Here is a 14,166-nt window from a genome sequence, read left to right on the forward strand (position 1 = left end):
CAAATTAATGTTCATTTTCATAATCAGATGAACCATCTAACAATTGTTGTGATGATAAGAGTTAGATATATTCACTGCAGTGAGGAACCTGAAAAGTAGAATAACATAAGGAAAGTCTATGCCTAAACATACTATTCCTCACAAATCACCATGGAAATAACATTTAGCAGCCCTTAAGGTAAATAATTCTTACACATAGACCATATATGAATCACACTCAGTCACAGATGCCTGGAAGTTTACTACTTAAAAATATTATTATACAGATACACACACTAAAGAAAATGAGGAATCAACTGACTGCATTTTGTTCTCTAATCCACACGCCTATTGTCTGTCATCAATTAAACAGAACCAACCCCACAGAGTAATCTTTGTTAGTTGTTGTTCAACAGGGATTTTAACTTTCATCTACATAACTTCGAAATCAACAGTCAATTAAATTATTATAATGAAAAGACGTAAGAGCACCCGCTGATTTTCCAAGAACAGACTGTTTTCCACTTTGTTAACAAACTCAAGGACCTTGCTACTGGTTCTACTCCTCTTATTCACACATCCTTCGTTCCACGACTGTATCCCTCTTGATTCCCCACATCTGTGCCTTTCAGCCACATGTCCACATCCTTCCAGATCAATGTCCAATTCCTTCGTAACTTTGAAGACAGTTTTCATTCTGTCTTTTCACAAAGTCACTCATGGTCCTCTCATCATGAAATAATTTCATTCCTTTCTAATATTTTATCTGTATTTTCACTCATGGTACTAACCAGTATTACAGTTCTTTATGCTCTTGTCTGAGTGGCTCTGTGGGACTGTCAGCTTCTTAGGGACAAGAACGGAAGCACATGATAAGGATGAAGAGCAGGAGACAGCCATCATAAATTAAATCCTCACTTTTTGTCAGACATGTGTTGGGCTCCTTATGTACATTTTCAAAACTACAATTATTACACTCATTTTGAAAAGAGAAAACATGAAGCCCAAAGAGTTCAGGAAACTTCCCAGGTCACTTTGTCAATAAACTGTAAATTCTGCATTTGAAATCTAGTTTCTGACTCCAAGGCCTGAACTGTTTACCTGGCTTTTCTGTTTGTTTGTTTTGAATAGAACTTGGCATGATGTCATGAGCAAAGTAGACCTTTCCCCAAATATGGGGAATGAATGAGTGAATGAAGAAAATATATTGAGTGCATTAGGCACCTAGAATCTACATGGAGAAAAAAAAGAGATTCCTGATTTAGAAGCAGCCAAGAGAAAAAATGATCTCAAACATTTTTTAAAAATGTGCCTAAACTTTTGGGGAATGTATTTAGCAATTTAAAAATAGACAATGCTAATATTAATTAAAATTGGCTCCACAATTCCTTCAACTGCAGAATACAATCGAGTTTTATGCACTAGAGACTAAACCTTGAAACTGATAGCAGGTTGTGCCTGAGGGCTAGTCCTTGGTTTGTAGGGAGACTTGGAATGCTCCAGGCCTGACAATAGCCTCAGAAGCCATTTCCCTTCCTGAAATGTTTTGAGCACAACGGGGAGAGAGAGAGAGAGAGAACACTTATGGATGACCTAATGATAACTGGGCCAAGTTGGTAGAACTGAGAACTATTGTTCAAGAAGGGCATTAAAAGTGTTCATGTTGTTTTTCCTTCATTCTCTATTTTCCATAAATTCTTTCACGGGAGGATTCATTTTAAGTATTCCCTTGACCTATTCTTTAATATAAACCATGATTTATTGCATCATATAAATCTTTAGCACTATGTTGTCCTAATTTGAAAGGGCTTCTACGTGTACTCTAAATCAAGACCATCAACTCAATCACAGTAAAAGTGGTCCAAAGTTGTATCGACAAAATGTTACAAAGTATGGGGGGGGAATACTATCCCCAGAAAATAGAAAATCCCCTCCCTCTTACAGAGACTTGGTTTCTACTTTTCATTTTGTATTTATGAACTAGGAAACACAGAAATTGAAAAGTTCCAATTTATTTTATTTTTCAGAAGTTATTTGAATAAATTTTCATGACAAGCCATACACTGATTATTATTACATTTTTACCTCAGTGTCCTGACATACGAGGTTTGGTTTCTGCAACACCCCCCCAATAGACATAAATTTAAAGAAACTTTAAATCCTTTAAAACTTTAAAGTTATTCAGGTTTTCTACAAAAAGCATATGTTAATTTAGAATCAGAAAATGCTATTAAAAAGGGTTATTAAAAAATTTATTTGGCTCCAAAACCATCATCCAAGCAAAAAATAAAAATAAAATAAAAATAACAAAATAACAAAAGACATGAAGAAATTAAAATGCATTTTATAGATTGTGGAAAATATGTTAGGTCTTATGAACTAGAAAATAAAAGAGAAAAAAAAATTCGTAGTTCACAAATATTTTAAAAATTCAAATGAAGTATAATTTTGATCTGCAAAAAATCAAATGAGTTCTGGATCTTGAGCGTAACTCGTTGTCAAAATCAGAGGCGAAAAAAGAGGCTTGCTTAAGGTATAAAACACATTGTTTGATGAGCAATAGGTGCTTAAATCCTTTCTAACACAGTGGGGACCTTTTATTGGCAGATCTTAAACTGACACCAATATTTAATGTGATAGAGCAAAGATTTAAAAATCTCTGGCATCTTTCTGTGCCCTACAATATGTCCTGATAATTGACCTCTCAATTCCACTGAAACCAGGATATTGAAAAAACTACCTGTTTCAGAAACGTGGGAGGCTTAAGCTAAATAATTCTGAGTCCCATCCAGACCAAAGCATCAAAATTTCCAGTGTGTGAACCCAGGAACCTATCCATTAACAGGTCCTCCAGGTGACTCAGGTGCATCTGAACCTCTCCTTATTCACACACACACACACACACACACACAGTGGTCAAAATGCAGGATAAGTGTGTTCTTCTCTTTCCACGTGTGTGTGGAGTGTGTGTGTGAAAGAGAAAACACACTCACCCTGCTTTTGGAGGTAAGGACAACTACCTGCACTCTTAAATAAAGACCGTCTTTGCTCTGGGAATCTAAAATTAGTTCCATTCAATCCACTGGAATAAATGATGCTGAAATCATATATGACTTCCAGGTTTATAGACCCTAAAAGTGAATAGATAACTAGAATGCAAAGCTTCCCATTTTCTTCTGTCGTATTTATATTGAAACCGAAGTACTTCACGTGACCAGTGTGTGCCCTTCGGTCTGCGCGGGCTGGTGCCATAGTCGGACAATACCGCACTATTAAATATGCTCCATATTAAGTCAAGCAGAGGAAGATAAAATAGAAATAGGAGACCTAATCCCTACACTCAGAGAGCTCAGACTTCAACAGGGACTAGGCAATCGATCATACTTTTTTAAAAGAACACTAAATAAGTAAAAATGAGCAGGTGTCAATTACCTAAACACTGAGAAGGAGACAGAAGGGTTGAGGGAACCAGAGCCTGTAATGACCACAGCACACTTCCTCTAAGAGGAGAAAATATGCCAAGAAATCTTCAGAAATTAAAAAAAAATATGTGGAGAACGACAATTTCTTCAAACACGAAAAGGCCTTGGAAGCCCAATACCCTGTTATCTTACTTCAAAGTTTGCTTTTCATTTTCAAGTTGTTTGGATTCAATTAAACCACTAAGTAAGGAGGAAACAGCATGAAGATCATGTATACTACTATATATAGTCATCCCCAAAATAATATTTGTCCTTTTAATGAATATAACAAACCTTCTGAAAGAATAATAAATGGAAAATTCTGAAGCTGTATCGAGTGATTTCTAAAAATTTCTCAGAGCGCTGTGAACTCTGCAGGCTTAGCTGGTTCCTGACTCTACCTCCATGTTTGGTTCAGTATTCTCTTCCTACCCCATGGAATACTTGGAACCCTACGGAATTAATTGCTTAGGCAAGCTGTCTTTCCCTTTTAATTTGCTAAAACGCCAAGCTCATGTAGGTGTTGTCATTCAACTAAAAATCACTGGGTAACTACTGAGCAATATAGAAATGTTATTTATAATGTACTTATAATAGACATTTTACATTTTCTTCTGAATCTTGCCAAATTTTGTGCATGAACATTATGCTTGTCATGGTGTCCGTGTATCTTCTAAACAAGAGTTCAACGTTTTGAATCACACTTAATAGAGAGATTTTTTAACAAGCCCGTTCATGTGGATAAACTAGAGATGCCATTTCTAGCCAAAGAATAATAAAATGCTGGGTGGAAGCAGAAGCTAAGTAGCCTCAGCCTAAGTTAAAAATTTCTGTAAGTTCTGTCCATCTCTGCAATTTGAAAATGATACGTTCTGTGTAATTTACTATTGTGAAATACACAAGACATGAGAGAGACAATATCTGCTGACATTGTTGTGTATCTAGAATGGATTCACGAACTAAAAATCTTCCATCCTGTATATGCTCAAGTCAGTTATCTCCTTTTCATTACAGAAATGTAGAAACCATACATAAATGAGAATATTATAATAAACCCTCATGGACTCATCGACCAACTTCAACCATTATCACTTTCTTGTCCATCTTGTTCCTTCCATGCACCCACCTCAGGGACTCCCATCAGGACAGGGTATGCCATTTCAGATTTTCACCTGAATCATTTTCCTCTAAATTTTAGAATTCTCAAAGCACGTAAATGCTTCTTATGCCTTTACCATGTTATTTGTCTGAAAAAGGCAAACCATGTTGTCTCAGCAGAGGAGGAAAGCACACTTTTATTCCAATTCCCTATGATGAAGGAAAGTCAAGAGTCTTGATATGAAATCCCAGTTAGAGTGGGTGACTCATACTGTTTCCCACTGCACATCACCCCTAACTAGAGATAATGAATTTTCCATTATCATTACGCACACCATGCAGTCGAACCAGTCTACACTGAGCTGAATATTCTCAGGTTTGAAGACAAAAATGTTTCCACTGAGCTCTAATTTACACCACCATTAAATATTTTTCTTGATTTTCATTAAAATAAGAAAATCAGTTTTCTCTATTCAGTGGCAGATCAATTTAACTGAAATAAAATTTCTCCTGTAATTTACCCATACTTACTCAAAGGATTAGTGAGCCCCTGTCAGGGAGCAGATACTTGTCTGCTCATTAACATTCATGACCAAGAACCCTTCTGGTAGGGCTGGTTTCAGCATCTGATAGAGCAATACTTAAAAGAAATTGGCTTGTCTGTGAAACAGCTGCTCAGCAAAGCCACCATGCAAGGGAATTGGTGATAATAAGATGATAATACTACAACTACACTGGGAGCACAATGTGTTTTAAGTTACTTTGAGGTGGGTGGGGGGGGTCTAAGAATTAGAAAAAGATTGGCAATACATCACAGAGGATATGAGGCCGTACATCAGCAGTGTGCTTCATTAGTTTTGAATGATCTGTCCAAAGAGCAGAATAAAAAAAAGAAAAAAATGAAGGGAAGGGAAGGGAAGGGAAGGGAAGGGAAGGGAAGGGAGGAAGGGAGGAAGGGAGGAAGGGAGGAAGGGAGGAAGGGAGGAAGGGAGGAAGGGAGGAAGGGAGGAAGGAAGGAAGGAAGGAAGGAAGGAAGGAAGGAAGGGAGGGAAGGAAGGAAGGAGGGAAGGAAGGAAGGAAGGAAGGGAAGGAAGGAAGGAGGGAAGGAAGGAAGGAGGGAAGGAAGGAGGGAAGGAAGGAAGGAGGGATGGAAGGAAGGAAAGGAGGGAAGGAAGGAAGGAGGGAAGGAAGGAAGGAGGGAAGGAAGGAAGGAAGGAAGAAAAGGGGGAGTTGGGGAGGGAGGGAAGGGAAGGAGGGAGAAAGAAAAGGAGGACAAATTTCACTTGTACAAAGATCTGGGTTTTCCATGCTTTGCATTTAAAGGACCCCTAGCATGGATCATCTATTCCAACATTGTGCAGAAGCAAGGCATTTGTGATGTGTAAATCTGTTCACTAGTTCTGCCACAGTTGAAATCCCTGGTTAGCCAATACTTATTTTTGGAAAGTCTGCCCTTTGGGAAAATTGGCAGATTACTTTCCAGTGATAGTATGACTGTTTCCAATTTCTAAGACCCAATTCAGCACACTGTGATTTCCAGAGGTGTGTCCTTCAGATAAAATACATGTCATTGAGGTGGTGGCCTAGCAAAATTAAAGGAGGTACTCAGCTAATTACTTTGTAAGATAATTAATATAACCCTTTTGAATTATAGTTAGCTTGTTATTCTGTACAGTGAACAAGGGTACTAGTAGCTTAAGAAATAGAAATACCACATCTATTCATTCTTGAATAACATCATGGAAGTGGTGTGTGAGCGCATGTTTGGTTATGTGTGCATTTGTTACTGTGCTAGGATACAGAAGGTAGTGGTAGATCGGGTACATCAGTGTGCTGTATTTATCCCTCTGGAATTCCTAGAGAATCCACCAAAACAACAAGGAACAAACCACCCAATGTGGAACACAAAATATTGTTTCAGGAATAGCAGGAGGAGTCTCCACTGATGTTGGAAATGACCAGGAGATTTGCTTTGACCAACAGAACCTGGGAATAGAGTATGCCCATCCTAGTTTAGGCAATAAAGGGCATCATGTCTCCGCTATGAACCTTAGCGTTCTACACTCCAAGATGAGAAGAAAATGACCAAGACAGACTGTTGCCCCCAAAAGAACAGTGAAATCTAGAACAGATCAGACCAAATCATAGTTTAGAGCCAACCTGAGCAGGGCATAGACCAGAAGAGCCAAATTCAAGGGGACAATCCAAAGACGCACTGAGGAGAAATAAGTGTTTCTTGTTTATGCCCTGAAATTTTGTTGTTGTTTCTTACAAAACAATAGAAGACTGATACAGGACTGGAAAGTTTCTATAGAATATCTACATAATAGATGCACGCTAAATGTCAGTAAATGAACAGTGTCACGAAACATCAATAGTAAATATATTTATGACCTATCCCAAGGACTTTGTGGACATGCACACAAAATCTCTGGTGCCTCTGTCCCCTCCTGCCCCATCTTTAACTAATACAAACAATTCATCCTTTAAGGGCTCTGTCTGTCCCCTCTTCCAAAAGTCTTCTTTGACGCCTCTAAGTACAACACTTTATTCCCCCCTTTCTGTCTCCAATGGACTTCTACCATCTGATAGAGCCAATCGTGCCTTCTTTACTGTTGGGTTTATACTTACATCTCTCCCACAAGGTAAGGTAAACATCATGACAGACTGTGAACATAGTTTGGTCATTATTAGTTGTCTTTTATCTACTACACCCCTGGTTAAGTATCTTCTATATAGAAAGTTCTGAATAAATGTTTCCAAACTGACACACAAGCGCACGTGCACACGCACACGCACACGCACATGCCCCACCCATGTGATGGGAAATAGAGAAGATTCTACTACCATATGGAAAACTACTTAGTGGTTTTTCCTTTTCAAGTAAGTGTTTTCTCTGGGAAAATTAGACCATATTTTACAGAGATCATTACATTATTGTCATCTCCACAGTATATAGATGAGAAATGATATTTAAAAAGAAAACATAAGCAGATTTGCAGCATAAAAATATTATGTCGCTGTGTATAAATTATTTCCACGTTCAGTAAAATGAGAGTTCTGAGGGTGTTACTATAGAATAAGTTCTTCAGAAGGATGGAAATTACTGCTCATCTTTTTTTTTTTTTTTTTTTTTTTTGCTTTTAAAAATATATTTGCTGCCAGAATCTCTGGACAAATGTATATCATTAAAATGCATAAATAAAAACCAGAAAGGAAAGTAAAATAATAAGACCAAGAAGAACAAACTAAACAAATAAAAACCTCATATTGAGCTTCAAATGTGAATAAATTTCAGCTCAAATAAATATGAAGAAAAAAATAAGCAAAAGAAAATATCCCTTCAACTAAATTTTCCTGTCTCTGAATAATCCATATTTCATATACATTCCTAGAGAATAGGGTGCTGGTACCCACATTAAGACAGAAGCTACCGGGGCTTTGTGAGGCAAGAATATATAACATGGCTTAACTGATTCAATAACATTTTTGCACAAAACACTCATTCCCCTTTAATTGAGGGTCAACTTCTGACTGAATATTATTCCTGCCTTTTCCAAAAATATAGCTGGATTCTTTCCCCACCAATATCACCATTGCCTTATTAAGGGAATATCAATAATTCTGAGCCAGAGTCCACTCGAAACAAATAAAAGCTTAGTTAGAATTTTAAGCAAATGTCAAGTTCCTATCCCATTACTATTTATAAGTCTGATGTAAGTCAAGAGTATTAGGCTACAGTCTTGGTTTCATTCTTCTTGGTGGAAACTTGGCAAATGGTTTACCCTCTCTAGGCCCCAGGTTCCTTCGAGGCAAGACTATATTTAGGTGGGTAATTTTCTTTGTTAAGCATTAAAAAAAGTCCCATTCCACTTGTCTCTGAAAGACATCATCACATCCTCCCATGATGACTGGGACAGGGCAGGCGCGAGAGACAGATGAATAGATGTTGCTGTTTATGAAACCTTAGCACACTGGGGGACTGGAAAGCACAGGATAGTTTAAAGGGTCCTGAGGGTAAAGAGCAGAGCCTGAGGAGTGCTCGGCTTAGGACTCAATGCTGAGTGTCCCACAGAATAGCTCTGCGACTCTGCACTGTGGTTCGCTTTGGTCTCTAGCTTAACATCTGTAAAGGGTGAGGAACAGAGCCAGGTGTTGGCCTAGTATTACTATGACTAATATCAGAGTGTTTGGTTGTTGTCTATCTTCCTAGAATCCTAACACATTAGCCACTTAGTAGTATGACTGAGGCTGCGATTTAGACACAAATTTGACAGGTCAGAGGGTCAGTACACACAACAATATTGGGAAAAGGAGTGGGTGCATGAAGATGTCCCTCCCTTTTTTTATATTTTTATATGAGTTGCTTATTGGTTTTGCACACTTCCAGCTGCCTGGGTGTTTGGCATAGGTGCGACAGGGGAGAAGTAAAGGCTTATGTAATGCTGTGATCATCCTGCCAGGTGTTCCTGGATGGTCTTCATGATGTAACCCCGGGAGTGTTACAGAAAGTCTGGGCTTGGCTACAGAGCAAATTAAGTGCAACCCTGTAGGGTTCTGAGGAAATCTTTGCAAGCTAGGCCCCCGTCAGCAGCGGAATGGGCTTGCAGGGCTAGATAATGGAGCCAGAGGTGGAGATTTGGCCAGAGAAAGGAGGGAAAAAAAAAAAAAGAACTAACCAAAACCTTGTGAGACACTTGGAAAAGGACCAGTGCCAAGTGTGTAAACTGTTATTTTATATACCTTCATCCTAACATTTCAATCCCATGTTTAAAAAGAAAAAGAAAGCTACTCAGTCATAAGAAAATTCTCTGCCAAAGAACGAGAATGTCTGCAATTGATATTATATATTTTTTTCAATTTATTGCCTCTGAGCCACAAATTTTAGGGCTAATGGAGGTATGAAGCCAAACTTGTCCATTTAGGAAAGGTGGGGAAGAATTCATATTAATTCAGGTTTAGCTTCTGAGCACCCAATGAATAGTTAGAATTTTATACAGAGTCTCTTCTAAATATTACCAAAGATATTAATAAAAACCGGAAAGAATATGGCAATAAACAGAATGCTATGTTAAGGGGCGCCTGGGTGGCTCAGTCGTTAGGCGTCTGCCTTCAGCTCAGGTCGTGATCTCAGGGTCCTGGGATCGAGCCCCGCATCGGGCTCCCTGCTCAGCAGGAAGCCTGCTTCTCCCTCCCCCACTCCCCCTGCTTGTGTTCCCTCTCTCGTTGTGTCTCTCTCCGTCAAATAAATAAATAAAATCTTGTTATGTTAAGGTTTTTGGAATTTCAAATTTTAGGAGTCATCTCTCCCACAAAATGAAAACCTAAATGGAATCAAAACATTTCTAGTACAGTAAAGAAAGCAACAACTGTAGACTAATGACTAACAGTGACTGAATTTAGCCTCCCTGAATAGGGTTTGGACTGAATCATATGTATCAGGTGCAATTTAATTGCTCCTGTACTTAATGAAAATAGGAAAGGGAACAGTCACCTTCTCATGGAATATAGTTATATATATAATAGAGCCAACTAAAACATGCAAAATCCAGATGACAAGTCAAGATCCCTAAGAAAGTGGGACTGGAGTCAGAAATGCAAAATGGACACTTTGGATCAAGGGACCCCACAGCAAGAATGCAAAATGACTCACGGAATGGGAAGCTACTAAAAATAAACGAGTCTTTCAGAGCACCACTGATTTTATCTGGGAAAATAAAACTCAGAGGGTAACATTGCATAGCTGATCCTAGATAGTTCTGTGCTCATACCAACTGATACTCATCAATGAGGAAGTTTTGTTTGTTTGTTTATTTGTTTTTAAACTAAGGGAAAAAAATGGAAAGCTGCCCACGTGAATGCATGCCTGTTCCTGAAAGGCGACTCAGCAGGATCCCCTTCATGGGATGAGAAGGTAAGTCATACAACTGTGCGGCTGACCTTCTCGAAACTGCCTAAACAAACAGCAGAACTTCTAATGGTAAATTTTAAATTTACATATTTTCTTAATTTTTTTTTAAGACCGAGCTCTTCAAAAGCTGAGCTCACCAGGATCACATTTTGAGTTTTAAAAATAAGGCTGGCTGAAAGCTTCCTTGAAAAAAAAAATCTCAACTTTTCCCCATCCCAGCCTAATGCAGTGAGATGCACTATGAGGAAAAGAATTCACCACCCCCCATGTCAGATGAATCTTAACAAAAATCAGTGTCCTGTCAAACCAATGGACATAATACCCCAAAGTACATTAAAACAATTTAAATTTTTTTTTTTTAAGATTTTATTTATTTGTGAGAGAGAGAATGAGAGACAGAGAGCATGAGAGGGAGGAGGGTCAGAGGGAGAAGCAGACTCCCTGCTGAGCAGGGATCCCGACGTGGGACTCGATCCTGGGACTCCAGGATCATGACCTGAGCCGAAGGCAGTCGCTTAACCAACTGAGCCACCCAGGCGCCCACATTAAAACAATTTAAAACACATCTGGAGAGAGAGAGACAGAGACAGAGAGACAGAGAGAGAGAGATGGAGAGAGGTTTCTTTAGTAAGACAAGTGAGATGAGATCAAGGATTCTGAATCCAAAGATTAATATTAAAAGTCATTGAGATGAGAATACAAGTATCTTGTTCTGTCCTTTTGAATGGCTTTACACATTTAAAAAAATCAATCAATTCCCCATAAAACTACCTTACATGAAATATTTTTATTGAAAGGAATACACAGTGTGTGTCATGAATGGTGCCCCAGAATTATTTCCCCACAATTTTGGAGTACAGCTTAATAAAGGCACAAGAATCATTTCCCAAAGACAGGTAAAAGTCAACAGCACCGGGTCGCTCTCCCTGCTTTCTGTAACAAATGATAAGGTGTCTCAATTTGCCTCCATCTGAAGTGATACATTATCGTTCCTCAAACCTGGAGCCCCTTCAGGGGCTCCTGAATGTCACTGGATTTGTAATCTGTCAATCAAGGGGAACAGCTAAGTACTCCCTGGTTTCATTCAAGGGAACAACAGTCACAGCATCACCTCTAAGTAAGGAATTATTTTCGTACACATCCACATATAAAGTTGAACACAGAGGAAGAGGCAGAGGAAGAAGGGGCAGATGTTGAGATACTTGACAGAAAAGATGAAGTTCCGCTGACTTCCATGGAAGATGTCACATCCCCTTAAGCACTGAAAACACTGCCAGGTGGACCTGCCTTTCAGAATTCAGAGGGCTGATTTGAAAGAAACTGGTGTTGCTATAATAGTTTCAAGCAGCAATGAAGCAGAACATTTTACCTACTACAGAGAACAGAAAAAGGAAAATCAAAACTTCAGCAAGCCTTTTCTAAACCGGCTCTACCGTGCATTGTCTAGAGAGGATGAGGCAGGTCTCCTGCCCCATGACAACTCAGTGTGACCCAACGCTTGTACAAGGAAGGGTCACCGCGATTGGCGAGTCTGGTTGACAATGAGCCCCAGGAAGCACATTCCTTTCTTAGAGCACTAAAGACTACACAACCACCTAAGCATATGAACTTCATCACTATCATTATTAATTCAGTTTACAAAAATCAGGTTGCTTTTGAATAATTTTTTTTCTGAAGTTCGGATGAGAAAATTCAATGCTGAAAGCCTAGTAATAATTGCTTTCACTCTTTGTGCTTTCTCCTACAAAATGTTTATTTAACAAATAGAATATAGAAAGGAACTTGATGACTTATAATCAGGAAATCAATAGAGGATTTAAACCTTACGCAGAATGCACTGTCACGGCAATGTAAAATGTGGCTAGATTCTTGGAGGAGCAAACTCTGAAATAAAGGAGTCCATGTCAGTAGCACTTAAAACAAGTCTGTCTTCTTGAAAGTGTTGTTATATTTCAAATAATTTTAAATGACATTTAATTATTTTAAAGAAAATCCCCAGATGAAAAATTAAGACAAGCTATGATGTGACAAAACCTGAATTAGAATCACTCTAATCATGAAAAATTAAGCTAAATCTTTCAGAATAAATCTCACAGGCAGACCACAAATTCAAAACAGCTCTTTGTTCACTCGGGCTGTTCTAAGATATTACTACAAAAGTTGTCAAGAACGCTCATGCTTTTTCTAAAAATAGACCAAGTTATATAAATGTTTAAGAAGGAAAGAAAAGCTCCTGCTTAAAAAAATGTTTTTCACGGAAGGCCGAGATTCTCAGAAAGGCACACCCAGAACAGAGTGAAGCAGAAACTGTCCCACCTACCGTCAAACTTCTTGTGCCTGGACACGAATGTGGTGCGTACAAAATGGCTTGTCTCTTCCACGAGGTTTTCAAACTCGAGTTTGCTTTGCTGGCTTAATTTGTCTTCCATTTCTGTGGTGCAGCATGTATATTCTTGAGGGCAGATTCTTAAGTGTTCCCCTGCAATGAGAAGGTAAACGTCAGGATGGGATGATAGGGACTTCGGGGAATTTGCTTCTCCAACATTCCCCTCAAATCCTGGGGCACCTGGTCCAGCAACCCTTTGGACCAGCGCCATGATCGCATCTGGGCCTCAGTGGACTTAACATCGCAAGCATTCAGGACTTCAGTTGAACCTGATGTTGTGTTCTGAACGTTTGTGTCCCTCCAAATACATACGCTGAAATCTTAACGTGCAAGGTGATAGTATTAGGATCTGGGGCCTTTGGGAGGTGATGAGGTCATGATTGGAAGTAGTGCTCTTATAAAACAGCCCCCAGAGAGCTAGTTTGTCCCTCGGACACATGAGGATGCAGCAAGATGGTGTCTGGGAACCAGGGAGCGGGCCCTCACCACACACGGAATCTACTCGTGCCATGATCTTGGACTTCCCAGCCCCCCAGAAGTAGGAGAAATAAATGCCTTTTGTTTATAAGCCACCCAGTTTATGCTATTTCTGTTATAGAAGCCCAAACAGACTAAGACACCTGATATTTAGTCCCTGCCATGGAAGGGAAAGTATATTGAAGACCTCAGAAGACCACGACAATGTCCCTGCTTTTATTTGAAATGTGCCAAGTGGCGCCAGGTGACAAGAGATGTAATACAGTTATAAGTGTGCTTGTCTTTGGAAACCTCCAGTAACGCACAAGATGCTCAGTCCCATCACCGCAGTCTGTGTGACAGCAAGGGCAAGACAAGATGGGGATCATTCCTTGTGTTCTGTCTCTGCCTGTCCGTCTGTCAGAATGCATCAGCTTTGCTCGCGGGGAAAGTGAGTGTGTTTTCAATGGCAGGTCTCATGTGGCACACAATCCTTCAGTTGACAATTCTTGTCAGAGAGGAAATGTTCTCCTGCAAGGAGGAAGGCACTGAGGGGTTTAATTAATGCTTACATTCTATGGAAATGTAAAGTAAAAGGTAATGAAAGTCATGTATTTAATTCAATGTCTTTATCTCTGGATACACCAGACCACTTCCTTTGGCAATATTGCTTTCTTTGGTGCTATTTGCAAGGAGGAAACAAACCTCTGCTTCATGACCTTAAAATAGACTGTTAATGCATAAAATGTGAATTTCCCATTGAGGCAGCTCTGTTAATGTCATAATGTTTGGTGGAGCCTGTGGAGGGAAGAAGAAAAATCCACCCAACATCTTGGTAAGCAGGAACAACAAATTGCCCCTGGGATCAAAGTCAC

At 39.2% G+C, this 14,166-nt stretch overlaps 1 protein-coding gene across 4 annotated transcripts in view; it reads right to left on the reverse strand.

Annotated features, from left to right (window-relative positions):
- The window catches only part of GPC6 (glypican 6), a 1,069,657-nt gene that overhangs the window by 780,213 nt on the left and 275,278 nt on the right, over nt 1–14,166 (reverse strand). For all 4 annotated transcript variants that reach the window (XM_032402768.1, XM_032402769.1, XM_032402767.1 and 1 more), the window contains exon 2: nt 12,770–12,928. In XM_032402768.1, the coding sequence (XP_032258659.1) occupies nt 12,770–12,928 (159 nt within the window). The remainder of the gene's footprint in view (nt 1–12,769; nt 12,929–14,166) is intronic.

Source organism: Phoca vitulina, unplaced genomic scaffold (genome assembly GCF_004348235.1).
Source record: "Phoca vitulina isolate PV1807 unplaced genomic scaffold, GSC_HSeal_1.0 scaffold5, whole genome shotgun sequence".
Taxonomy (NCBI): domain Eukaryota; kingdom Metazoa; phylum Chordata; class Mammalia; order Carnivora; family Phocidae; genus Phoca; species Phoca vitulina.